Raw genomic sequence first — 27,744 nt, 5'->3', positions numbered from 1 at the left:
TTAGAGTGTTTCAAGTAAACAAATCCATAATTTCTAGTAAAAAAGGAAAACCTATTAAAACACTCCAATACACACTACACCCTCCGGTGGGCAAGCATCCATGGAAAAATATAAAAAGATTTAGTTGGATTTTCCACTCAGTTAAATCAGTCCTATAACTAATAAAATGATGGTTCTAAAAACCTCATAAAAGTTCACACTATTTTAATCACTTGTCTTAGTATCTGAGTTAGAAAAAGCAAAGATTTTTTAAAAGTAAAAATTTAGATGTTACAGAAGAGTAACATTAAGAAAATAAAATATCCTTTGCTTATCTTTCCTTTAAAAACAAAGTGCTATCAAATTCTTAACTTCTTCAACTTACAAAAGAAAAAAGGTAAACAGAATAAATCACATATAAAGATGTATAATTAAAGATAAAAGCATTCTTTATACTATGAGCTGCAAAGCAGCACTAATATTTTAAAGCAAAATCCAAAAATTATGGTTCCTTAGCGAGAACTGTGGCAGAGAAACAGTATGTTCATTAAGTTTTTCAGGAAAACAACTTACATTATCACCTGGTAATATTTATTATTATTGGTCTCATGAGGCTATGTGGTCACTACACAGAAATATAAACACACTTAGAGACTATTTAAAAGAGCCCTTATTCTATATGGCTAATGTTTCATGACTTAAATGATATAATAAAAGCAAAGACTAGATTAAAAGTATTCTACAATGGTCCAAATATTCTTTAAAGTTTCTATAATTTACAAATACAAACATATATTTAACACATATCTAGAAATCAGACATGAAGACTACAGTTCCCAAAATGCATTAAAGAATTTTTTAATACACTCTTGAAAAAACGAGTGCAACTAGGACTACTTGAGGTATTCGACTTAACCTCTAAGTTTAGGAGAACAGCAATTAAAGGACAACAGTGACATCTAGTGGACGTTATAAATATATGCCATACATGCTGCTGCCGCTGCTGCTGCTGCTAAGTCGCTTCAGTCATGTCCGACTCGTAGGACCCCATAGACGGCAGCCCACCAGGCTCCCCCGTCCCTGGGATTCTCCAGGCAAGAACACTGGAGTGGGTTGCCATTGCCTTCTCCAATGCATGAAAGTGAAAAGTGAAAGTGAAGTCGCTCAGTCGTGTCCGACTCTTAGCGACCCCATGGACTGCAGCCTACCATGCTCCTCTGTCCATGGGATTTTCCAGGCAACAGTGCTGAATTGGGGTGCCATTGCCTTCTTCAAAATGCAAGCTAACATTATACAAATGTGCTTTGAACCCCAATTCTGACTACATCATTTCCTTTTAGAAGTCTCTGTAACAATTCTGAGATAAGAAAAGTAGCAGTGTTGTAACAGGCTCTTTTTGGAGGATTCAACCATACATACCTTGGGTCAAAACCTTTTCTTCCTAGTGTTTCACTTATTTCAACCTGTCTGAAGAACTGTATGACAAATCTTTAATTCTAAATCAAAACAAGCTGACTCTGCTCCCAAAGGCTTCTCAATGTGAGTGACCCAATCATGTGATAAATATAAAATGTTTAATAATTGAAGGATAAGAAGTAAATATCTCAAGGCTTTAAGCACTGTTAGTTACACGACTAACTGACTAATAAAAGTCTAGCAAATGGTCCAATATGACTATGATAATAAAATTTTTAATGATTTTGAATGAAAAAAGTAAAAATTGAAAAAAATTTAAATGAAGAAAATTCAGAGCTGATCTATTTATGAATTTATTCAAGCACAGGAAGTACAAATTAACAGTATGGTCTATCAAGAGAAAACAAGAAATGTTTTTAAACTAGAACAAGACTACCTTTTTTACGGCAATTTTTCAAAACCAAATTAGTCCTTGAGAAAATTTACAGAATTATTCTTTAAAAATAAAGGAAGATAACTTCGGAAGAAGACCAAGTATTCATCTCAAAAAGCAATGAATTTATTTCAAAGAAGATCAAACAACAATAATACCTGTGGACAATGTACTTAGTTATTATTTGTTAATATATAAGCAAGTTTCACAAGAGAAAAACACTGTGCTTACTGAGAAAACAATGAAAGTACATATGATTTTTATTAAGTATTCTACTACTAACTCAGGGAAGAAATATAAATGTAGATAGATTTAAATATAAACACCAAGTCAAATAAGAGTCCAGGCCACAATTTAACTAGAAATCTTTCTCAGAACCACCCAATTTAAAAGATTTTAATGACTATTTGAGCTCAAAGATTTTCTGAAAAGAAAAAATGCTAATAAGGGTCACAATTTTCCAAGTGTACATTTTAAAATCACTGAAAATATCTCTGGAATGTAAATATTTGGGGATTAATAAAATTCAGGTCACAAAAGCACGGTCCTATTGGCTTCAGAAAGTTGTCATAAGATAAATAAATTGTAGTTTATTCAAACAATGGATTACAACTCAGGAATCCAAAAAATGAAGTACTGATACATGCAACAACATGGATGAATCTCAAAAAAATTAGGCTGAGTGAAAGAATCTTCACATAAATGTATACTCTGTATGACTCCATTTATATGACATTCTAGAAGAGGCAAAACTGATTTGTGGTATGAATGAATGAACAAACAAAATCTCAACAGTTGCCACTGAGGGTAAGACAGATATGGGGACTGACTAGAAAGAAATATGCGGGAATTTTCTGGGTAATGGAAGTTCTATATCTTAACAGGAGTTGGGGCTGTACAGATGTATTATACATTTGTCAAAACTTACCAAATAATATAATTAAGATCTGTGCAAAATTTACATAAATTTTACCTTAACAAATGAACCTTTAGAAATATTAAAGACTCTAGTTATCACATACCATGCTAAAGTATTTGGAGTGACTACAACCTATTTTGAAATGCACATAAAAATTAGATAATGGACAGATTATAACAAAGCAAATATAGCAGAACACTAACAATTGTATAATCTAGAATATGAGTAAGAGTATGTTGGGGTTCACTGTTTTGTTCTTTCAGCTTTTCTGTATATCTGAAATTTTCCGTAATAAAATACTGGAGAAAAAATACAGATGACAATCAGAATTCAGAAGAAAATGAAAAATATAAGAAATATAAAGTGTTTTCTAAAATATTAACACTTTCCCTTTTATAAATTAACATTTTAATCTGTTCAGTGTCAAAAGTGACCATCTTCTAAACAGCAAATGTTACTGGACAAAATATTTTTAAAAATTTTAAAGACATACCCGAATTTCTTGAAGGTTGTGAAAATTATTTCCTACTCTGACTGAGATCTTGCTTGGAGTGTAGCTTTCATCAGATTTATAATCCGCATAAATACATAATGTCTTCACTGTTGTTTTTCTTCTAAAAGCAATAAAGTAAAAACAACATGCTTTAATCATGTGCAAAGATTATATCCCAAACATCTTATCTTCTGATTTTAAAAGTCATATTTTGCTAAAATGAGTATTTGGATCAATGATTTCCATGTCCTTTAACAATAATAAAAATGAAGAACATGTCACAAAACAGATACACGTTACTTTTATAGACATCTCTCACCTAGAACATGGTCAAGAGCCAGATGCTAAAGAAGGACCAGTTAAGCCAAAATAGGTACCTTAGAGTACAAATAAGCATTGGGAGTTTCAGTTCTCCTCATTTGTGTTTTAGACAAAGATTATTCTAACAAGCTTGGTTTTCTTTTCTAGTTAGTACTTACTTAATTTCCTATGTTAAAATACTTGAAAATAACTAGCTAAATGAGAAACCAAGTCTAGCAAAGAGAAAAATGTTTAAAAATTAGAAAGCATAATCTTACTTAGTTCAAGAAATAAACCTCTACTCTTTTAAAATATACATCTTAGAAAAATAAGTAAAGACTATGTAATAAAAATTAATCTCAGAAAACTGCTAGTGGCCAAAAAAAAATTAAAATATGTTCAATCGCCAATAATCAAAGAAACAGGAAATTAAAACATAGACTTTTTTTATCATATTGGAAAATATGAAAATAACTGATAATACCCAAATATGATTAGGGAAACGTACATTCATTGCCATTTAGTAGAGGCAAAGTCTTTGACTCACAAAGAACTTCTAAGAATTCATTAAAAGACAATAATAACACAACTACTCTAAAACAGATAAAGAGAAATGTTCATGGTCCTGCAGTTAAGTCACTGAATAATTATAAATAACCAAATGTCCATCTCAATAGAGAATTAAACAAATTATAATACACCAATTCAATGAAATATTACACAACTATTTAAGATACACACAGATATATAGTTAAAGAAGGGGGAAAAGTAGATTATAAAACAGACTGAAAAAAAGGATGTCATTTTGGGAAAAACAAAAAATTTTAAAGTCATATAAACCTACATACGTACAAAAAAAGGCCTATATAGAACCATACAAAAACAGTAAAACTGAGAATTCTGATGGCATAGAGCTTATTTTCTTTTTTATGATTTCTATATTTTCTGATTAATGTTTTAAAATAAGCATGTATTATTTTGGTCATTGGGGGAAAAAACAGACAATTTAAACATCAAACAAAATAATCATTAAGAAGTCTATTTCAACGTGATTTAAAAGTTAAGATCTGGTATAAACTGGCACTCACTTAATAACAATGAGCTACTTGAACAGAAGCAGTCTGTGTCAAAAGTCGGTCTATAAAAACAGCAGGGGATCTGTAGCTTAGTGAGCTCACCAAACTTCTATAGCCTAAGCTTTTCATCAGAAAGGAATGGGGAAAGTTAAGGGCTGTTCCTCAAGTAATAAAGACAGATCAAGATGTAAAACGCTAAATACTCAGGAATTGCTGACAGGATAAATGCCATTACCAGATTTTCAAAAGAGGCCAGCGGCATCAAACAGACATCATTCTCTGTCTGCTGGGCCAGGAAGGAGACAGGAGGGGAAACACAGGAGGAAGGGGAAATTTTGAAGGGCGTACAAAAGATCTTTTGCCTGATACACCAGCCGTAAACAGGCAGTGAAAGGTCTTTCTTATAGTGGCAAGATCAAAGACCATGAAGACAACTCTTAAGGATTCCTTTTTCTTTCTTAACAAAAGCAGATCTAAAGGACCAAACTTTCTGCTCAGAATAATTTCATCTCTGTTATTAAATTCAGGATAATTTAGTCATTGAACCTAAAGATAATCAGAGTTAGGTTACAAAGGCAAAGGATAATAACAACACTAATAATTATAAACACAACAGCAACAGCAGAAACAGTGAGTGAATAACTGAATATGCTCTGTGTCTGGCCCAGAATCAATGTTTTATATATAAATTATCTCATTGACTCCTCAACTCTGTGATAGAGGAACTATTACCATCTCAATTTTACTGATTAAAGGGAAAAAAAGTAACCCTCAGGTTAGTAACTGGCTTAAGGTAACAAAGCTAGTAAGTCGGCAGAGTAGGAGTTCACACATGTGTCTGCCAGCCTCACAGGATCTTAACTACCATCACCTTTCTATTAATTGTATTTTAGCTTATTCAACATTGCTGTTGACATCATTTAACAGTAGCATGTAGATGTTTATAATTCTTTAAATTTGATCTACATCATGGGTTCTTACCCTCAGGTCTATGATTTAACGGCTCAGTTATGTCTGACTCTTTGCAACTCCATGGACTGTAGCCCACCAGGCTCCTCTCTCCATGGGATTTCCCAGGCAAGAACACTGGAGTGGGTTGCCATTTTCTTTTCCAGGGGATCTTCCCCACCCAGGGATGGGACCTGGGTCTCCTGCACTGCAGGCAGATTCTTTACCAACTGAGCTACCAGTAAGCCAGGTCTAGGTAGCGCCAGAAATCATAGGTATCAGTTCAGTTCAGTTCAGTCACTCAGTCGTGTCCGGCTCTTTGCAATCCTGTGAATCACAGCACACCAGGCCTCCCTGTCCATCACCAACTCCCGGAGTTCACTCAAACTCATGTCCATCGAGTCGGTGATGCCATCCAGCCATCTCATCCTCTGTCATCCTCTTTTCCTCCTGCCTCCAATCCTTCCCAGCATCAGAGTCTTTTCCAATGAGCCAACTCTTCACATGAGGTAGCCGAAGTATTGGAGTTTCAGCTTTAGCATCATTCCTTCCAAAGAACACCCAGGGCTGATCTCCTTCAGAATGGACTGGTTGGATCTCCTTGCAGTCCAAGGGACTCTCAAGAGTCTTCTCAAACACCATAGTTCAAAAGCATCAATTCCTCAGTGCTCAGCTTTCTTCACAGTCCAACTCTCACATCCATACATGACCACAGGGAAAACCATAGCCTTGACTAGATGGACCTCTGTTGGCACAATAATGTCTCTGCTTTTGAATATGCTATCTAGGTTGGTCATAACTTTCCTTCCAAGCAGTAAGCGTCTTTTAATTTCATGGCTGCAGTCACCATCTGCAGTGATTTTAGAGGCCCCCCAAAAATAAAGTCTGACACTATTTCCACTGTTTCCCCATCTATTTGCCATGAAGTGATGGGACCAGATGCCATGATCTTAGTTTTCTGAATGTTGAACAGTAAGCCAACTTTTTCACTCTCCACTTTCACTTTCATCAAGAGGCTTTTTAGTTCCTCTTCACTTTCTGCCATAAGGGTGGTGTCATCTCCATATGATATTTCTCCCGGCAATCTTGATTCCAGCTTGTGTTTCTTCCAGCCCAGCATTTCTTATGATGTACTCTGCATAGAAGTTAAATAAGCAGGGTGACAATATACAGCCTTGACATACTCCTTTTCCTATTTGGAACCAGTCTGTTGTTCCATGTCCAGTTCATAGTTATAACTTATACTATATAGGTAGTTTCATTAGATTTGCAAAGTAAACTGTGCCTCACCAAAAATTTAAAACTATTACTCCATAAAGCCTTTTAAACTTATTTATAAATTTTATCTCGTGGCAAATTTAAAAACTAATATTGCATACAAAATCATGCTGTTTGTCCAGTGGCAATGCATGTGGGAAGGGTAAATGCATAGATTATGAAACAGTGACAGCTACTCAAATTGCTCAGATCATCATAATAATAATCACCATAACTGAATGCTTACTATATACCAGGCATCTTAGGATAAAGTACTGTAAGAAAGGAGAAGAAAGAGTGTAATGCTTTCATTCTGATGACGTAAGTAATCTTCCCAGCCTTTCTCTATCCCCTCACCCACTACTCTCCCCTTCCTCTGAGAAACAGTCTTTCAGGAAGCAAACATGCGCTTAGATCCTTCACATCACACATTTAATAGGGGCTGGCTCCACCCGTCTAGCACTTTCATGACTGGATGGGTAAGTCTGTTTAATTTTAGGGTTCAATATTATTGAGCCCTAAATATAGTTTGCCAGGCCTAAAATATTTACTGTCTACCCCTTTACAAAGAGTTTGCTGACTTCCACCCTAAAGTAAAAGGTACTCTAAGTTCCCGATAAAGAGGCTTAAAGTCAAGCCTAAAAAAGACCAAGTTGATTCTTTTTTTTAATAAAGAAACTAGGTTTGTTTTTTTTTTTTTCCTTTTGCTCTGCTGGGTCTCTATTGCTGCTTGGGGTTTTCTCTAATTGCAGTGCACAGGCTTCTCAGTGCAGTGCCTTCTCTTTTGCGGAGTACAGGCTCTAGGGTGCACAGGCTTCAGGAGCTATGGCATGTGGGCTGAGCAGTTGTGGGGCCCGGGCTCTAGAGTGTGGTGCATAGCAGGGGGTACCTTTTCGGACCCAGGATCAAACCCATGTCTCCTGCATTGGCAGGTGGATTCTTTACCAGTGAGCCACCAGGGAAACCCCATCAACTTTATTCCTGAGTAACTTAGCTGACTGCCAGAGCAAAGTCTAATTCTCTTAGAAAAAAAAAAATCCAACACTCATCTTGGTAAAATTTACTATATTCAGCATCTAATAAAAAATTACTATGAAGAATCAGAAAAACCACTCTTATGGCAGAAAGTGAAGAGGAACTAAAAAACCTCTTGTTCAAAGTGAAAGAGGAGAGTGAAAAAGTTGGCTTAAAGCTCAACATTCAGAAAACGAAGATCATGGCATCTGTTCCCATCACTTCATGGCAAATAGATGGGGAACCAGTGGAAACACTGGCAGACTTTATTTTTCTGGGCTCAAAAATCACTGCAGATGGTGAGTGCAGCCATGAAATTAAAAGACGCTTACTCCTTGGAAGGAAAGTTATGACCAACCTAGATAGCATATTCAAAAGCAGAGACATTACTTTGCTAACAGAGGTCCGTCTAGTCAAGGCTGTGGTTTTTCCAGGGGTCATGTATGGATGAGAGAGTTGGACTGTGAAGAAAGCCGAGCACCGAAGAATTGATGCTTTTGAACTGTGGTGTTGGAGAAGACTCTTGAGAGTCCCTTGGACTGCAAGGAGATCCAACCAGTCCATCCTAAAGGAGACCAGTCCTGGGTGTTCACTGGAAGGACTGATGCTAAAGCTGAAACTCCAGTACTTTGGCCACCTCATGTGAAGAGCTGACTCGTTGGAAAAGACTCTGATGCTGGGAGGGATTGGGGGCAGGAGGAGAAGGGGACGACAGAGGATGAGATGGCTGGATGGCATCACCGACTCAATGGACATGAGTTTGAGTAAACTCTGGGAGTTGGTGATGGACAGGGAGGCCCGGCGTGCTACGATTCATGGGGTCACAGAGTCAGACACAACTGAGCAACTGAACTGAACTGAATGAGGAAAAATCAGTCAATTAAGGCAGCTAAAGAAAAGACAGAAATGATGGAATTAAAAAATAGTAACTTCCAAAGAGAAAACATAAATATGTACCTATAAGTATATAACAAACCATGTCAAAACTTAGTGACTTAAAAAAATAATTTTTTTGTTTGTTTATGAATCTGGAATTTGGACAGGACCCAGAAGGGAAGGCTCCACATAGCACTGGGTGTGACTACTTGACTTGAGAGCTGAAGGATGAGCTTCTAGGTGGCTCACCCATACAGCTGGCAAGCTGTGCCACTTGTCAGCTGGGAGCTTAGCTGAGGACTTGGGTTATGATTCATTTTTTTTAATGGGTTTCTCTATTTGATATAGGTTTTCTCACAGCACGGTAAATGAGTACCAAGGGAAAGAACCCATTAAAAAAAACAGAGAACAAGGAAGAAACTGACTTTTATGACCAGGTCTTAGAAAGAACAGTATTATAACATCCATATTCTATTAGACAAGAAATCCACAAAGGCCTGACTAGTTTCAAGAAAGGAGTCATAGATGCCATCTCTTGATTAGGAAGTAGCAAAGCTGAAGAAGAGCATATGCAATGGGAAATAATGATGTGAAGTGTCAGTCACTCAGTCGTGTCTGATTCTTTGCGACCCCATGGACTGTAGCCTGCCAGGCTCCTCTGTCCATGGGATTCTCCAGGCAAGAATACTGGAGTGGGTTGCCATTTCCTTCTTCAGAATAATGTGAACATACTGGAAAATACTGTCTCCCTTTCCTGGAAATCACGGGGTGGGACTGCAAGTTCCAACCTTCTTGTCACATGGCTGATTCTCTCCACAACTAGCTCCCACCCTTGAGCGGAATCCAAGAGTCCCCTTCCCTTAAGTGTTTTCAAGAACCTGAGAGCAAGAAGTCAAATATCATCCCATTGCTCTTATCATTCAGGAAATCCCAAGAGTTTAGGGAGCTCTCAGCCAGGAAGTATGAATGAAGACCAAATATATATGAGACATCTGAATAACCAAGTATGTATTTTTCTTACAAATCACACTACTGTGATAACGGAATATTGGTAACAGCTTTGGGCCAATAAATTAGATAAATTTTGAAAACAACTTATCAAAACTGATTCAATAAAACAGATCATCAGCAAGAACCTACTATTTTACTCAATATTCTGTAATAACCCATATAGGAAAAGAATCTGAAAAAAAAATATATATATATATATGTAAAACAATCACTTAGCTGTACACCTGAAACTAACACAACATTGTAAATCAACTATACCCATATATAAAATAAAAATTACACTGAAAAGTAATTTTAAAACCTGCTGACAACTGAGGCATAAAAAACTATTTTTCTGGAGGGAGAAATGTAGCAATGAAATGGGAGAGAAAACTGGTAATTAAAGAGAAAATCTGTGCTATGGCAAAAAAGAAAGCTGATTCAGGCATAGAAAATAAATTAAAGAAATAATAAATTGTATGTTTAAAAAAACACAACTCCCTATAAAAACACACTTGGAACAGACAGCTTCAATGGTTAATTTTATCAAATACCTAAGCAAGTGCTGTGCTGTACTTAGTTGTGCAGTCATATCCGACTCTGCAACCCCATGGACTGAGCCCATGAAGCACCTCTGTCCATGGGGATTCTCCAAGTGAGAATATTGGAGTGGGTTGCCATGCCCTCCTCCAGGGATCTTCCCATCCAGGAACCAAACCCAGGCGTCCTGCACTGCAGGCAGATTCTTTACCATCTGAGCCACCAAGGAAGCCCATCTAAGCAAGAAATAACAGCAGTTCTATGTGAATCCTAGCAAACCTTCCTGCCACTGCTAAAGACACACGAGATGCAGGTTTGATCCCTGGATCGGGGGAGATCCCTGGAGAAGGGCATTGCAACCCACTCCAGCATTCTTGCCTGGAAAATCCCACGGACAGAGGAGCCTGGTGGGCTATAGCCCATGGGGTCGCACAGAGTTGGACATGACTGAAGCAGCTTAGCATGCAAGTATACTAAAAAGCAACAGAAAAGAACAATGAAACTAAAAGCTGTTTCTTTGAAAAGATAAACAAAATTGATAAATCCTTAGCCAAACTCATCAAGAAAAAAAGGCGAAGGGACCAAATCAATAAAATCAGAAATGAAAAAGGAAAAGTTACAACCAACAGCACAAAATACAAAGAATTTAAAGAGACCACTATTAGCAACTAATAAAAGGGACAACCTAGAAGAAATGGACAGATTCTTAGAAAGGTACAACCCCCCAAGACTGAACCAAGGAGAAACAGAAAATATGAGCAGAGGAATTACCAGTACTGAAACGGAATCAGCAATTTAAAAACGCCCAGCAAGGAGAAGTCTAGGACCAGATGGCTGCAGAGGTGAGCCAGGAACTATGAACTTCATTTGGAGAAGAGTTAATACATCTTTCTTAAACTATTCCAAAAAATTTCAGAGGGAGAAATACTACTAAACTCATTCTATGAGGACACCATCACTCTGATACCAAAACTGGACAAAGATACCACAAAAAAGGAAAATTACAGGCCAATATCACTGATGAACACGGTGCAAAAATTCTCAATAAAATATTAGCAATCCGAAACCAACAATACAGTAAAAGGATCATACACCACGATCAAGTGGGATTTATCCCAGAGATGCAAGGATATTTCAATATCCTCAAATTAATCAATGAAATACACATTAACAAACTGAAGAATAAAACAATATCATCACCTTAAGAGATGTAGTAAAGTTTTTGATAAAATTCAATATCCAGTTATGATAAAAACTCCAGAAAGTGGGCATAGAGGGAACATACCTTAACAGAATAAAGGACGTATACAACAAAACCACAGCTAACATCATAGTCAATGGCAAAAAGCTGAAAGCATTTCCTTTAAGATCAGGAACAAGACAAGGATGCCCACTCTCACCACTTTTATTTAACATAGTTTTGGAAGTCCTGGCCACAGCAGTAATAGAAGAAAAAGAAATTAAAATAATTTAAATTGGAAAAGAAATTGTTACTGTTTGCAAAATTACATGATGCTATACCTAGAAAATCCCAAAGACACTACTAAAAAACTACTACAGCTCATCAGTGAATTCAGTAAAGTTGCTGGGTATTAAGTTAACAGACAGAAATCTGTTGCATTTCTACATACTGCAATGAAATATCAGAAGAGAAATTAAGGAAATAATTTCATTTACCATCACATCAAACAAGAATAAAATACCTAAAAATAAACCTACTTAAGGAGGCAAACCCTGCTTATTTAACTTATATGCAGAGTACATCATGAGAAACGCTGGGCTGGATGAAGCACAAGCTGCAATCAAGATTGCCGGGAGAAATATCAATAACCTCAGATATGCAGATGACACCACCCTTATGGCAGAAAGTGAAGAGGAACTAAAAAGCCTCTCGATGAAAGTGAAAGTGGAGAGTGAAAAAGCTGGCTTAAAGCTCAACATTCAGAAAACGAAGATCATGGCATCTGGTCCCATCACTTCATGGCAAATAGATGGGAAACAGTGGAAACAGTGGCAGACTTTATTTTTCTGGGCTCAAAAATCACTGCAGATGGTGACTGCAGCCATGAAATTAAAAGATGCTTATTCCTTGGAAGGAAAGTTATGACCAACCTAGATAGCATATTCAAAAGCAGAGACATTACTTTGCTAACAGAGGTCCATCTAGTCAAGGCTGTGGTTTTTCCAGGGGTCATGTATGGATGAGAGAGTTGGACTGTGAAGAAAGCTGAGTGCTGAAGAATTGACGCTTTTGAACTGTGGTGTTGGAGAAGACTCTGGAGAGTCCCTTGGACTGCAAGGAGATCCAACCAGTCCATTCTAAAGGAGACTAGTCCTAGGAGTTCATTGGAAGGACTGATGCTGAAGCTGAAACTCTAATACTTTGGCTACCTCATGCAAAGAGTTGACTCATTGGAAAAGACTCTGATGCTGGGAGGGATTGGGGGCAGGAGAAGGGGACGACAGAGGATGAGATGGCTGGATGGCATCACCAACTCGATGGACATGAGTTTGAGTGAACTCGAGAAGCTGGTGATGGACAGAGAGGCCTGGCGTGCTGCGATTCACGGGGTCGCAAAGAGCCGGACACGACTGAGCGACTGAACTGACTGAAGGAGGCAAAAGACCTGTACTCCAAAAACTGATCATCATAAGATGGTGATGAAAAAAGAACACACAGAGATGGAAAGATATACTGTGTTCCTGGACTGAAAGAATCATTATTGTTAAAATTACCATAATACCCAAGGCAATCTACAGATTCAATGCTATCCCTATCAGATTACCAATGGCATTTTTCAAAGAACTAGAACAAAATATTTTTAAAACTTGTATGGAAACACAAAGATGCTGAATAGTCAAAACAATCTTCAGAAAGAAGAATGGAGCTGGAGGAATCACGCTCCTTGACTTTAGACTACTACAAAGCTATAGTCATCAAAACAGTACAGTACCAGGACAGAAACAGACATACAGATCACTGAAACAGGACAGAAAGCCCAGAAACAAATCAATGTGTGACTGTGTGTGCGCTAAGTCACTTCAGTTATGTCCGACTCTGCGACCCTATGGACTGCAAGGCTCCTCTGTCCATGCGGTTCTCCAGGCAAGAATACTGGAGTGGGATACCATGCCCACCCTCCAGGGGATCTTTCTGACCCAGGGATCGAACCTGCATCTCTTGCATCTTCTGCATTGGCAGATGGGTTTTTTACCACTAGCACTACCTGGGAAGCTCTAAATCCATGCACTTATGGTCAATTAATCTGCAGCAAAGGAGGCAAGAATATACAATGGAGAAAAGATGGTCTGTTCAATACATGGTGTTGGGAAAACTGGACACCTATATGTAAAAGGATGAGATTAGAATAGTCTCTAACACAACACACAAAAATAAATTCAAAATGGATTAAAGACCTAAATTTAAGACCAGATACTGTAAAACTCCTAGAGGAAAACATAAGCAGAACACTCTGTGACATAAATTGCCACAATATATTTTTGGATCTGTCTCCTACAGGAAATAAAAAAATATACAAAAGAAACCTAATAAAAGCTTTTGCATAGCAAAGGAAACTATATACAAAATGAAAAAACAACCTACAGATGGAGAAAATATTTGCAAATGATGTTACCAACATGGGATTAATTTCCAAAATACACAAACAGTTCATAAGGCTTAATTTTAAAAAAATCAAAAAATGAGCAGAATACTTAAACAGATATTTCTCCAAAGAAGACATACAGATGCCCAACAGGCACATGAAAAGATTCTCAATATCGCTAATTATGAGAAATCAAATCTACAATGAGGTATCACCTCATACCAGTTGGAATGGCTATCATTAAAAAGTCTACAAACAATAAATGCAGGAGAGGGTGTGGAGAAAAAGGAACCCTCCTACATGGCTGGTGGGAATGTAAACTGGTGCAGCCACTATGCAGAATAATATCAGGAAGGAAGTGAAAGTTGCTCAGTCGTGTCCAACTCTCCATACAGTCCATGGACTTCTCCACTCCAGAAGGGATCTTCCCAACCCAGGGATCGAACCCAGGTCTCCCGCATTGCAGGTGGATTCTTTACCATCTGAGCCACCAGAGAAGCCCAAGAATACTGGAGTGGGTAGCCTATTGCTTCTCCAGGGGATCTTCCCAACCCAGGAATTGAACTGGGGTTACCTGCATTGCAGGCAGATTTTCTACCAACTGAGCTATCAGGAAAGCCCTAGAGAACAATATAAAGGTACCTCAAAAAAGCTAAAACTTGAGTTACCATATGATCCAGGAATCCCAATCATGGGCATATATCTGGAGAAAACTATAATTCAAAAAGAGTACCAAAACCTGACAAAGATACTACGAAAAAGGAAAACTACAGGCCAATATCACTGATGAACACAGATGCAAAAATCCTCAATAAAATTCTAGCAATTAGAATCCAACAACACATTAAAAAGATCATACACCATGACCAAGTGGGCTTTATCCCAGGGATGCAAGGATTCTTCAATATCCACAAATCAATCAATTCACCACATTAACAAATTAAAAAATAAAAGCCATATGATTATCTCAATAGACGCAGAGAAGGCCTTTGACAAAATTCAACATCCATTTATGATAAAAACTCTCCAGAAAGCAGGAATAGAAGGAACATACCTCAACATAATAAAAGCTATATATGACAAACCCACAGCAAACATTATCCTCAATGGTGAAAAATTGAAAGCATTTCCCCTAAAGTCAGGAACAAGACAAGGGTGCCCACTTTCACTGCTACTATTCAACATAGTTCTTGAAGTTTTGGCCACAGCAATCAGAATAGAAAAAGAAATAAAAGGAATCCAAATTGGAAAAGAAGAAGCAAAACTCTCATTATTTGCAGATGACATGATCCTCTACATAGAAAACCCTAAAGACTCCACCAGAAAATTACTAGAGCTAATTAATGAATACAGTAAAGTTGCAGGATATAAAATCAACACACAGAAATCCCTTGCATTCCTATACACTAATAATGAGAAAGTAGAAAAAGAAATTAAGGAAACAATTCCATTCACCATTGCAATGAAAAGAATAAAATACTTAGGAATATATCTACCTAAAGAAACTAAAGACCTATATATAGAAAACTATAAAACACTGATGAAAGAAATCAAAGAGGACACTAATAGATGGAGAAATATACCATGTTTGTGGATTGGAAGAATCAATATAGTGAAAATGAGTATACTACCCAAAGCAATTTACAAATTCAATGCAATCCCTATCAAGCTACCAGTGATATCTTTCACAGAACTAGAACAAATCATTTCAAGATTTGTATGGAAATAGAAAAAACCTCGAATAGCCAAAGCAATCTTGAGAAAGAAGAATGGAACTGGAGGAATCAACCTTGCCTGACTTCAGGCTCTACTACAAAGCCACAGTCATCAAGACAGTATGGTACTGGCACAAAGACAGACATATAGATCAATGGAACAAAATAGAAAGCCCAGAGATAAATCCACACACCTATGGACAGCTTATCTTTGACAAAGGAGGCAAGAATATACAATGGAGTAAAGACAATCTCTTTAACAAGTGGTGCTGGGAAAACTGGTCAACCACTTGTAAAAGAATGAAACTAGATCACTTTCTAACTCCGCACACAAAAATAAACTCAAAATGGATTAAAGATCTAAATGTAAGACCAGAAACTATAAAACTCCTAGAGGAGAACATAGGCAAAACACTCTCAGACATAAATCACAGCAGGATCCTCTATGATCCACCTCCCAGAATACTGGAAATAAAAGCAAAAATAAACAAATGGGATCTAATTAAAATTAAAAGCTTCTACACAACAAAGGAAAATATAAGCAAGGTGAAAAGACAGTCTTCTGAATGGGAGAAAATAATAGCAAATGAAACAACTGACAAACAACTAATCTCAAAAATATACAAGCAACTTATGCAACTCAATTCCAGAAAAATAAATGACCCAATCAAAAAATGGGCCAAAGAACTAAATAGACATTTCTCCAAAGAAGACATACGGATGGCTAACAAATACATGAAGAGATGCTCAACATCACTCATTATTAGAGAAATGCAAATCAAAACCACAATGAGGTACCACTTCACACCAGTCAGAATGTCTGCGATCCAAAAATCTGCAAGCAATAAATGCTGGAGAGGGTGTGGAGAAAAGGGAACCCTCCTACACTGTTGGTGGGAATGCAAACTAGTGAAACCACTATGGAAAACAGTGTGGAGATTCCTTAAAAAATTGCAAATAGAAATGCCATATGACCCAGCAATCCCACTGCTGGGCATACACACCAAGGAAACCAGAATTGAAAGAGACACATGTACCCCAATGTTCATCGCAGCACTGTTTATAATAGCCAGGACATGGAAACAACCTAGATGTCCATCAGCAGATGAATGGATAAGAAAGCCGTGGTACATATACACAATGGAGTATTACTCAGCCGTTAAAAAGAATTCATTTGAATCAGTTCTGTTGAGATGGATGAAACTGGAGCCGATTATACAGAGTGAAATAAGCCAGAAAGAAAAGCATCAGTACAGTATACTAACACATATATATGGAATTTAGAAAGACGGCAATGATGACCCTGTATGCAAGACAGCAAAAAAGACACAGATGTGTATAGCGGACTTTGGGACTGAGAGGGAGAGGGAGAGGGTGGGATGATTTGGGAGAATGGCATTGAAACATGTATACTATCATGTAAGAATCGAATCACCAGTCTATATCTGATGCAGGATACAGCATGCTTGGGGCTGGTGTATGGGGATGACCCAGAGGGATGTTGTGGGGAGGGAGGTGGGAGGGGGGTTCATGTTGGGATCGCATGTACACCCGTGGTGGATTCAGGTAAATGTATGTCGAAACCAATACAGTATCGTAAAGTAAAATAAAGTAAAAATTAAAAAAAAAAAAAAAGAGTGAGGCACCCCAATGTTCACTGCAGCACAATTTAAATAGTCAAAAGATGGAAGAAACTTAAATGTCCAACGACAAATGGATAAAGAAGACATGGTATATACGCACAATGGAATATTACTCATTCGTAAAGAAGCACGAAATAATGCCATTTGCAGCAATATGGATGAACCTAGAGATTAAGTGAAGTAAGTCAGACAAAGACAAATATCAAATATCACTCACAACTAGAATCTAACAAAATGATATAAATGAACTCATTTACAAAACAAATCCATGTATTGACAGAAAACAAATGTATGGCTGCCAGAGAAAATAGCAGGGCAGTGGGGAAGGGGAGGGCAGACAGATAAATTAGGAGTTTGGGATTAACATACATACACTATTGTGCATAAAATAAATAAACAAGGACCTTTACCTGGTGGCTCAGACGGTAAAGCGTCTGCCTGCAATGCAGGAGACCTGGGTTCGAGACCTGGGTTCAATCCCTGGCTCGGGAAGATCCCCTGGAGAAGGAAATGGCAAGCCACTCCAGTACTCTTACCTGGAAAATCCCATGGACAGAGAAGCTTGGTAGGCTACAGTCCATGGGGTCGCAAAGAGTCAGACACGACTGAGCCACTTGACTTCACTTTACAATTACTAATTGGAACAGCTAAATTCAGTGATTAGGCACTGCCTACAGCTGCTTTCACGCTATAATGGCATTAATGAGTAGTTGCAACAGAGAGCAGATGGCACAAAAGGCCTAAAATATTTACTACTGGGTTTTTTCATAAGAAATGTGTTGATCTGTATTCTAGGACAATGAAAACAAACTAAAAATACTATATACAGAATGTTAAAATAGATGGTGTATATGGAGCAAGATAAGCAAGTTAACTGGTTTCTATCTATCAATAAATTCAAAGCAACTGACAAACATACGGCTGTTTTTCATTTACAGCAAAATTAAGCATTTCAAAACTGAAAGTGTCGTTAAACGTAATAAGTTAGAATAAAGTTTTCTTCCAAATGGAAGTACAAATATGAGAAGTTACATGAACAGTTTATACCTAACGAACTTAACATCATCACTTCTGGTATACTTAAAGCAATTCACTAAGGCGTAAGCAAAGCCTATTTTTCTAATATAAATCATACTGCAAAGTACATCTGACAAATATCTACATAAAAGAAACTGTGTAAATACCATGAAAAATACATAAAGAAAACAAGGTCCTACTATATATAGCACAGAGACCTATTCAATATCCTATGATAAATCATAATGGAAAAGGATAGTCTAAAAAAAGATGTGTATACACATATATATATATATATACACACATATGTGAATCACTATGCTGTATGGCAGAAATTAACACAACGTTGTAAATCAACTATACTTAAACAAAAAGTATTGATTAAACGGAGAAAAAAAGAATTCATGACGGATAAGACAGAGTAAACTTAAAACACAGAATCTAATTGAGTAGAAAAGTAATCTCTGAGGCTTATAAAGAGCAGAGTTAAGTGTACTTCACTATAATTTCTGTATTTCTTTAAATTTTCTGTCAATAAAATCAACTTCTTTGTCCACTTATAACCTATACAAATTGAAAAAATTTTTTTAATGTATTACCTGAATTGTATGTTCACTAAATGAGGCTGGGATCCATCTGATTGCCAATAAGTTTCTAGATTGTCATCTCGTAACTGATCCACTCCAAATCCTAAAATCACAAGCAACAATGAATTCTCATGAAAAAGAGCCATATATTCAAAATATAAAACTACTATGTATATTTGTCCAGCAAGTTTGATAAAGAGGATGGTCAGTACTGTGTAATTTAAATTAACCAAAATTATCCTGTCCACTTAACCAGACCTCAATTCTTAGAAGCATAAAAAATTAATAAACAGAAATTTCAATTAAACAGAGTTGGGAGACCAGAGGGGGAGTTCTGACACTCTGTGACCATAGCAGAACCAAAACGAAGAAGAAAGACTCCTCTCCTTTCCTGGCAAGGACTCAGCCAGTGAAAAGCCATGGGCTTTCTGTTTATTAAAGCCCTCTCCACTTCTTTTTCCTCCCTATAAAGGGTACTACTTCCCTTCACTGTGGGAACTTGCACATGATTTACTGTGGTTGCAGACCCTGAATTGCAATACTCTGCTGATCCTAAGCAAACCCATCCTTGCTGGAGAAATATCTGGCAGAATATTTATTTCATAACAAATATTCTGAAATATTTGTTCTGAGAAGTGGCCCACACAGGGACTGGGGAAGAGCCCCCAAAGGTCCAGGACTGGTGAGCAAACAGGTGCAATACCCACAGTGAACCACTCACTGCTTTCTTGCTGACCCTGGAGTGTGAAAGCAAGTCTCTCTCTTGGATTCTGAGCACATGCCCTTTGCATTTGAAGCTCTCCAGGCTTTATTTGGGATCTATCTTAAGGTTTCATCTCTTTGGTTAAGGCTTCATCTCTTCGGTTAAGGCTTCATCTCTTCAGTTAAGGCTTTGTTTTATATACAAGTATTCATTTGGCAAGTCACTCTAATTTTGAGATCAGACTGTTTCAACCAAAGCTGGCTGAAAATACCTTTGGCCCATTCATTTGGGAACAGGGGCTGTTTCCCTGAAACTGTTCCAGTTTTCTTCATCCTACTCCTTTGGAAGGGGCTCTCCTCTGGAAACTGGCTTAAAAAAAGTCTTTGGCCTGTCTCCTCCAAACCAAGCTGTCTCCTTCAAACTGGCTGGAATTAGCCTGCAAGTTGTTTGAATTGAGCTGTCTGTGCTGTAAGCTGTTTGGAAATTGTTCTTTTACTCCAGAGAAAAACTTCAGAGAAATGAGATCCTAGCTATTTAAATATTTTGAGTGTGTCCGCCCCCTGGGAGGACTCCAGATGATTTTATGTTTAAAAGCCCAAGTCCTTCCTCAGGAACATTTCTAACTAAATGGACCAACTTGACCAAAGGCAATTTAGAATATTAACGGCCATTACAGAGAACTTTTGAGATTCCTAACTTAATTTCCTTAAGAGCCGAATTGGACTACAATAGCTCAAAAATTTCCAGAACTGAGTGTAATGCTTATTTTGGTTGGTATTTTGAGGCTCTGCAACATTATGAGGAGTCTAAAATGGTCTCTCTGCAAAATCAAATTTTAAGGTGAACTGAGGCAAATAAATGATTAAAGAAAGATAAAATGGCTCCTGAAGCCTCAGGCTCTTCTTCCTTGGCTGCTCGTAGGCACCACTTCAGGCACCATCTTGTCACCCTCCCACAGCTCCTGTGGCTAGACTCCATCTCTGGTGCCATCTTCCTCTTTCTCTTCTGTGTTGACGACACCTCCTCTGTTCCTTTAATTCCCCCATACTAATTCTCTCGCCAACCTTCCCCTTGCCTCTTAAACTTTGCCAACTCCCTTTTCTTTAGAATTTGTCAGAATGTTCCTCTTTAAGCCGCCTAAGGATCTAGAGGCTAAACCCCTAATTTCTCTGTCTTCTCTTTATTTTTTTTTAAATTTATTTTAACTGGAGGCTAACTACAATATTGTGGTGGGTTTTGCCATACATTGACATGAATCAGCCCTGGGTGTATATGTGTTCCCCATCCTGAGCCCCCCTCCCACCTCCCTCCCCATCCCATCCCTCTGGGTCATCCCAGTGTACCAGCCCCAAGCACGTGGCCTCATGCTTCGAACCTGGACTGGTGATCTATTTCACATATGATAATATACATTAAACCCTTAATTTCTTATATTCCCCAGACCAAAACTGAACTGCAAGCCAAACTGATCCCAAGCCAAAAATGATCCCAAAGTAATTGAAGATTCTTACATATTCGCTAAGGAATTTAATACAGTCATTAAAATTTACCAACCTGGTTTCTCTGATTCCTATCAACTAGTTCAAAGATAACTGGTGAAGGCCAGGGCCAGCACTGGATGAAAACCACTAACTGGGAAAATCCTGAAAGGTCTCTAGAATTACAACTGGGAGACCATCCTGACAACTTATTATGTGACCAGCCTCAAGCAACCGATAAACAGCTTCACTGAGCCAGTCCCAGGGCTTTTCCAAAGCCTGTTGATTGGAACAAAATTCAGACTTGCACACAGAAATCTGATGAACCTCCTTATGATTATTATAATCAACTTCTAATTGTTTCTAAAGAAAATTCTGGCCTTCCATCTGAATGTTGATCCCACTCAGGTCACCTCTACTTCTGTTTATTAACGGGCTGACTCTGGCCCTTCTAGTAAAAAGGACCAGGATAGAATGTAAAACTATGTTCACTCCAGATACAGTTAATCTGGTGAGCTAGTTCTCTTGCATTTTAGATGAGTCATCTCAAAGGAAGACTGCCTAAATTCTTAATTTTCAATTCTAGCAAATGAAGGCTCCTAGACAGAACCAAAACCCTCCTAGTTTCTGCTACTATTGCAAAGAGCTACAACACTGGAAAAAAGACTATTCCAAATGTAAGCACTTTAGGTGCTTTCCGCCCTCTAATCAGCCTTTCCAGTGTCCTCCCAATTTTCCATGATAGGGGTCTGAGGAGCTACAGGGACTCTTCTCAATCCTCTCAGTCAGTCTGGAGAAACATTTCTCCAGAATGGAAAGGAATCTCTTCCAGTCCTGACAGTGGAGCCACTCTCTATACCCTACTACTATAAAACAGCCTCTGTCTCAGAGAACTAATAAACCAGTTCAAATAATGGGGATCTCTGATCATTCTCAGGAGGTTCCTGAACTTTTCCCTTTTGTCTAGGCCCTTTGAAGAGTTAAGACTTTTTTTCCCCTCAGTTCCTCCACCACTATTCATTTATTAGGAGCCAAGACTTCTTAGACAGTTATCATGTCAGAATTTCTTTCTTTTTCCCAAAAGGGAAAAATTATTAGACACTGACAGCAGCAAACTAACAAAGTATTATTTAATTTAATTAATATTTCAATTATTATTATTATTTCAATTCAGTTATTTAATTCAAAGTAATTATATTTTGAATTTAAACCACCTTTTGACCCTTAACAGTTAATTAAATGACCCTTTAATTAAATGATTTAATTAAATGACCCTTTGACATCTTTTGTTTGCTCCATCTCTGATGGTACTAGAGCAGATTTCAGAAATACCGAGCATTTTATCCCTATTAAATCAACTACTACCCTCCTTATGGGCAAAATCGTCAACTGATACTAACGAATTCCTAGCATATCTCCCATCAAGATTCAAACAACTCCTCAAAACCTCTTCCTAGAATTAATCAATACCTTGTAAGTAAAAATGTCTTTCAAGGCATAAAGTCAATAATACAAGATTATAAGGTTCAAGACCTCATTATCTCTGTAAAACTCCCATTTTATTGGTAGAGGTTTGTCCAGGACCTACTAGCAATAAGCAACACTGTTATTTATCCCTGAACATCTTGCTGTTTTTAACCCTTGTATATTACTAACATCCATTCCCATCAGGAATAAATTCTTTAACTGTAACTGATTTATGCTGTAGAAGGCAATGGCACCCACTCCAGTACTCTTGCCTGGAAAATCCCATGGATGGAGGAGCTTGGTAGGCTGCAGTCCATGGGGTCACCAAGAGTCAGACACGACTGAGCGACTTCACTTTCACTTTTCACTTTCATGCATTGGAGAAGGAAATGGCAATCCACTCCAGTATTCTTGCCTGGAGAATCCCAGGGATGGTGGAGCCTGGTGGGCTGCCGTCTATGGGGTCGCACAGAATCGGACACGACTAAAGTGACTTAGCAGCATCAACTGATTTATGCAGTGCACTCCAGCTGATGAAGTGAGCCAATACCTTTTTGCCTTCATTTGGGAAGAAATATAAGTCACCTAGATAATAAAGCCTCAGGGTTTTACTAAGGGTCCTTCTTTTTTTCTCACAAATCCCAAAGGCTGGTCTGGATGACATAAAATTCCCTGGGGGTTCTGAATGATTTGCTTCTTTGCGCTCCTTCTCAAGATTTCTCACAGGAAAAGAGCCACCACTTAAAGCTCTCAGCCTTATCCCCTGTGGCAGAGGGACACTCTCCACTTGCCTTACAGCAGCTGCAGCCACTGCCCTTTTGGTTCAGGTCAGCAAAACAATCACTGTGGAATCCCCTTTAACCACTTTGGTACCTGACGCAGTAGGAGCGCTCCTGAATTCTCAATCCGCTGCCTCACCTTCTAAAAAGTCCTTTGTACACTGTTCCTCACACAACTCTCTTACACTGTAAAAGCCTGAACCCAGGACTCTTTGCTCCTGTCACTAATGAAGTCCTTCCCAACTGCTTAATGCTGACAGACCACATCCTGACTCCTTATGATGACCTACAGTAAATTCCTCTAGGTAACTCTGACTTCTCATGGTTCACTGATGGTTATTTAAAGGGTGACAATGGGAAATACTGTGCTGGGTAAGCAATTACAATTCCTCTTGATGCTGTTGAGGCAGCATCTTTACTATGGCTACTTCAGCCCCAAAGGCTGAATTCTCTACTCTTACATGATCCCGTACTTTAACCAAGGACAAAGCTGCCGATATTTAGTGACAGTAGATATGCTTTCAGAGTAGCTCATGATTTTGAAATGTTGTGAAACCAACATGATTTCCTTAATTACAGCAGAAATAAAATTTAAAATGGCCCCTAAGTTCAGAAATTATTGAATGCGATACTTACCTCTGCTTTAGCTAGTAAGATTTGGGGGAATTCTAAACATGACTCTCTGGAAACGAAGGGAGATCACCTTGCTGATATTTTTGCAGGAATGCTGCCATTACAGTCAGCCCTCTGTCATAGTTTACAAGGATATTTCTCCAAATGGTAATTTAGAAAAACTGTCTACAACAGTTGGCCTCAGAAAAGAAAAAAACAAGACTGAAAATTCAGTAACTGTTTGATAAAAAGAGAAAGCTCTGGTTTGAACCAAATAATAATCCAGTTTTACTAGAGACTCAAATTCTCACTCCCCACCACTGTAGCATTGATCTACTGACACAATGAGAGTCTTCATGCATCAATACTGGTGAGAACACATTAAGAAGGCGAGTGCCTACCTCACTTGTCCCACTTGTTTGAAGTACAATCCAGGGAAGCTTGTTTGTACTGCTCCTACACATATTAAACTGCTTAATGGACCATTTGAGGTCTAGCAAATGGATCACATACAACTTCTGTCTCACTGATATAAATGTTTTACTCATGGTCTCTATGTTTTTTTGTAAGACTGAAGCCTTGCATATAAGCTACTCCTTTTCTGTGGCTTAAGCCGTTTAGCAAATGATTATCCCTACCTTAGAGGTTCTTCTGAATTTTACAGTGAGTGAAGAACCCAATATACTGGCCTGGTATTTCAACAAGTCGACATGGCTTGGTCAGTCTTATAGCACTCGTATCATGCTTACCACCCTCAATCATCTAGTTTAGTTGAACGCACAAAAGGCATTAAGACTCAACTGGCAAAATTTGTACAGTCCCTCCAAATACTGTGGCCAGAAGCACTGTGATTGGTCCTTCTAAGTCTCAGACCCACTCATAAACTCTCGCCCTCTGACATAATCATGAGATGCCCAGTGCACTTGGCTCCTGCATCTTCTGACCCACAACCGAAATAAGGAGAGGTGCTCCAGTACTGCAAAGGCCTAACTGCTTCTATTAAGAATAACCCTGCTTTGGTACAGCAACCTTTCCACAGTGTGCTCCTGGGAGATGAAGACCTTAAGCATCATACCTTACAACTTAAAGATATCATCTATTGCAAAACATACCTCCAGAAGAACTCTCTTAGACATTGCTGGACCCTATCAGGTACTGCTAACCAATCTTTGTGCCAACAAACTCTAAGAAACAGACTCTTGGATTCATATGATTCACCTTGTGCCACCAAACTTGGGAAAGATCTCAATCGAAAGAGGGAAATGTGAAACATTAAACAGAAACCTCAATTAAACAGAGCTGGGGGACCAGAAGGGAGAGCTGACATGCCCTGGGACCACAGCAGAGCCAAAGAGGAAGAAGAAAGACTCTCGCTCTTCCCTGGCAGGGACTCAGCCAATGAAAAGCCATGGATTCTTCGTTTACTATAGACTCCCCCCGCTTCCTTTTCTTTACTAAAGTATGCTCCTTCCCCTGTCACATGGGAACTTACATGTGGCTTGCCATGGCTGCAGACCCCCAAACTGCAATTTTCTGCTAATGCTGAATAAACCCCTTTGTTGGAGAAATATCTAACAGTCCATTCCTTTCAGGTCAAAAGAAAACATATTTGCACACAAAAGTTATTAGGACCACCTTTTCTTGGTTGTTGGTTTTAATTTTTTAAGAAAAACTTCTAAATATATTCTAAAGTATGTATTCAAACCCAGTTTCTTAAACTTTTTACAAGCTGATAATAAGAATGACCCACATGTCCTACAAAATCCTCAGAAATAAAACAGGTTTTATTAAGTTCACTATGTCAAGAAGCAACAGTTAGAACCAGATATGAACAACAGACTTGTTCAAAATTGGGAAAGGAGTACTTCAAGGCTGTATATTCTCACCCTGCTTATTTAACTTCTATGCAGAGTACATCATGCAAAATGCTGGGATGGATGAAGCACAAGCTGGAATCAAGATTGCCAGGAGAAATGTCAATAATCTCAGATACGCAGATGACACTCCCCTTACGGCAGAAAGCGATGGAGAACTAAAGAGCCTCCTGATGAAGGTAAAAGAGAACAGTGAAAAAGCTGACTTAAAACTCAACATTAAAAAAAACTAAGATCATGGCATCCAGTCCCATCACTTCATGGCAAACAGATGGGGAAAAAATGGAAACCGTAAGAGACTTCATTTTCCCAGGCTCTGAAATCACTGCAGATGGTGACTGCAGCCATGAAATTAAAAGACACTTGCTCCTTGGAAGAAAAGCTATGACAAAACTAGACAGCGTATTAAAAAGCAGAGACATTACTTTGCAGACCAAGGTCCATATAGTCAAAGTTATCATTTTTTCAGTAGTCATGTATGGATGTGAGAGCTGGACCATAAACAAGGCTGAGAGCCCACAAACTGATGCTTTTGCATTATGGTGTTGGAGAAGATTCTTGAGAGTCCCCTGGAGTGCAAAGAGATCAAACCAGTCAATGCTAAAGGAAATCAATTCTGAAAATTCATTGGAAGGACTGATGCTGAAGCTGAAACTTCAATACTTCGGCCACCTGATGCGAAGAGCAGACTCATTAGAAAAGACTCTGATGCTGGGAAAGATTGAGGGCAGGAGAAGGGGTTGACAGAGGATGAGCGAGTTGGATGGCATCACTGACTCAATGGATGGTATGAGTTTGAGCAAGCTCTGGAAGATGGTGAAGGATAGGGAAACCTATCAGGCTGAAGTCCACGGGGTCACAAAAAGTCAGACTGAACAACTGAACAACAACTACAGTGCCATACTTAATGTGACAAGAAAAAGAGACAACTTAAAAATACTGTCAAAAGTCGTATACATTTTGAAACCAAGTGTTTCTGATTAACATCTGATTAATCAAAAATTAAATTTACCCAGAATTCTAAATTATCCAGTCATTCCAGATAATGGAAAACTATCCTATGTAGTTCTTCCTGATTAAAATCACAATAACTTATACTAATTAAAATGTAATTTTCTCATGGCTGATTCATGTTACTGTATGGCAAAAACCACTACAATACTGTAATTACCCTCCAATTAAAATAAATAATTTTTAAAGAAACATAATTTTCTGATATGTATTAAGCTGAATCTACTAAATCCATTTCAACTATCATCTGAGTGAGATACTGAATATTTCCAAAGAAAAAAATGACAGTTTTGCAAAGCCATCTACCACCAACCATGCTACAGCAGTGAGGTAAACCTGTATCTCCCGAAGACTGATACTAACATTTTGGAAGTTTATTAAAATTCTCCCTTCTATCAGTGCTCTCCTGAATTACCACATGTCTCTTAACTCAGTTCTTTACCTCGAATCTTGCCTCACTTCAGGCCATCCTCCACAATTCTCAAATTGTGAACACTGTGCTGTTGTGCTAAAATTGTTCAGCGGCACATACTATATATACAATGAGATTCAGAAAACGAAGATCACGGCATCTGGTCCCATCACTTCATGGGAAATAGATGGGGAGACAGTGGAAACAGTGGCAGACTTTATTTTGGGGGGCTCCAAAATCACTGCAGATGGTGACTGCAGCCATGAAATTAAAAGACACTTACTCCTTGGAAGAAAAGTTATGACCAACCTAGATAGCATATTCAAAAGCAGAGACATTACTTTGCCAACTAAGGTCTGTCTAGTCAAGGCTATGGTTTTTCCTGTGGTCATGTATGGATGTGAGAGTTGGACTGTGAAGAAGGCTGAGTGCCAAACAATTGATGCTTTTGAACTGTGGTGTTGGAGAAGACTCTTGAGAGTCCCTTGGACTGCAAGGAGATCCAACCAGTCCATTCTGAAGGAGATCAGCCCTGGGATTTCTTTGGAAGGAATGATGCTAAAGCTGGAACTCCAGTACCTCGGCCACATCATGCGAAGA

General features: G+C 38.2%; 1 protein-coding gene across 7 annotated transcripts in view; it reads right to left on the bottom strand.

Annotated features, from left to right (window-relative positions):
* The window catches only part of ANAPC10 (anaphase promoting complex subunit 10), an 88,701-nt gene that overhangs the window by 46,633 nt on the left and 14,324 nt on the right, over positions 1 to 27,744 (bottom strand). For 5 of the 7 annotated variants that reach the window (XM_069556786.1, XM_069556781.1, XM_069556785.1 and 2 more), the window contains exons 3-4: positions 18,821 to 18,911; positions 3,241 to 3,361 (exon numbers count right to left, since the gene is read on the bottom strand). In XM_069556786.1, coding sequence (XP_069412887.1) covers positions 3,241 to 3,361; positions 18,821 to 18,911 — 212 coding nt within the window. Of the gene's footprint in view, positions 1 to 1,732; positions 3,047 to 3,240; positions 3,362 to 18,820; positions 18,912 to 27,744 lie in introns of those variants that run through there. The other 2 variants (XM_069556783.1, XM_069556784.1) reach the window with 1 other exon arrangement.

This window comes from Ovis canadensis, chromosome 17 (genome assembly GCF_042477335.2).
Source record: "Ovis canadensis isolate MfBH-ARS-UI-01 breed Bighorn chromosome 17, ARS-UI_OviCan_v2, whole genome shotgun sequence".
NCBI lineage: Eukaryota > Metazoa > Chordata > Mammalia > Artiodactyla > Bovidae > Ovis > Ovis canadensis.
Note: the sequence above shows the minus strand (reverse complement) of the source record. Positions and strands in the feature narration are given on the sequence as shown.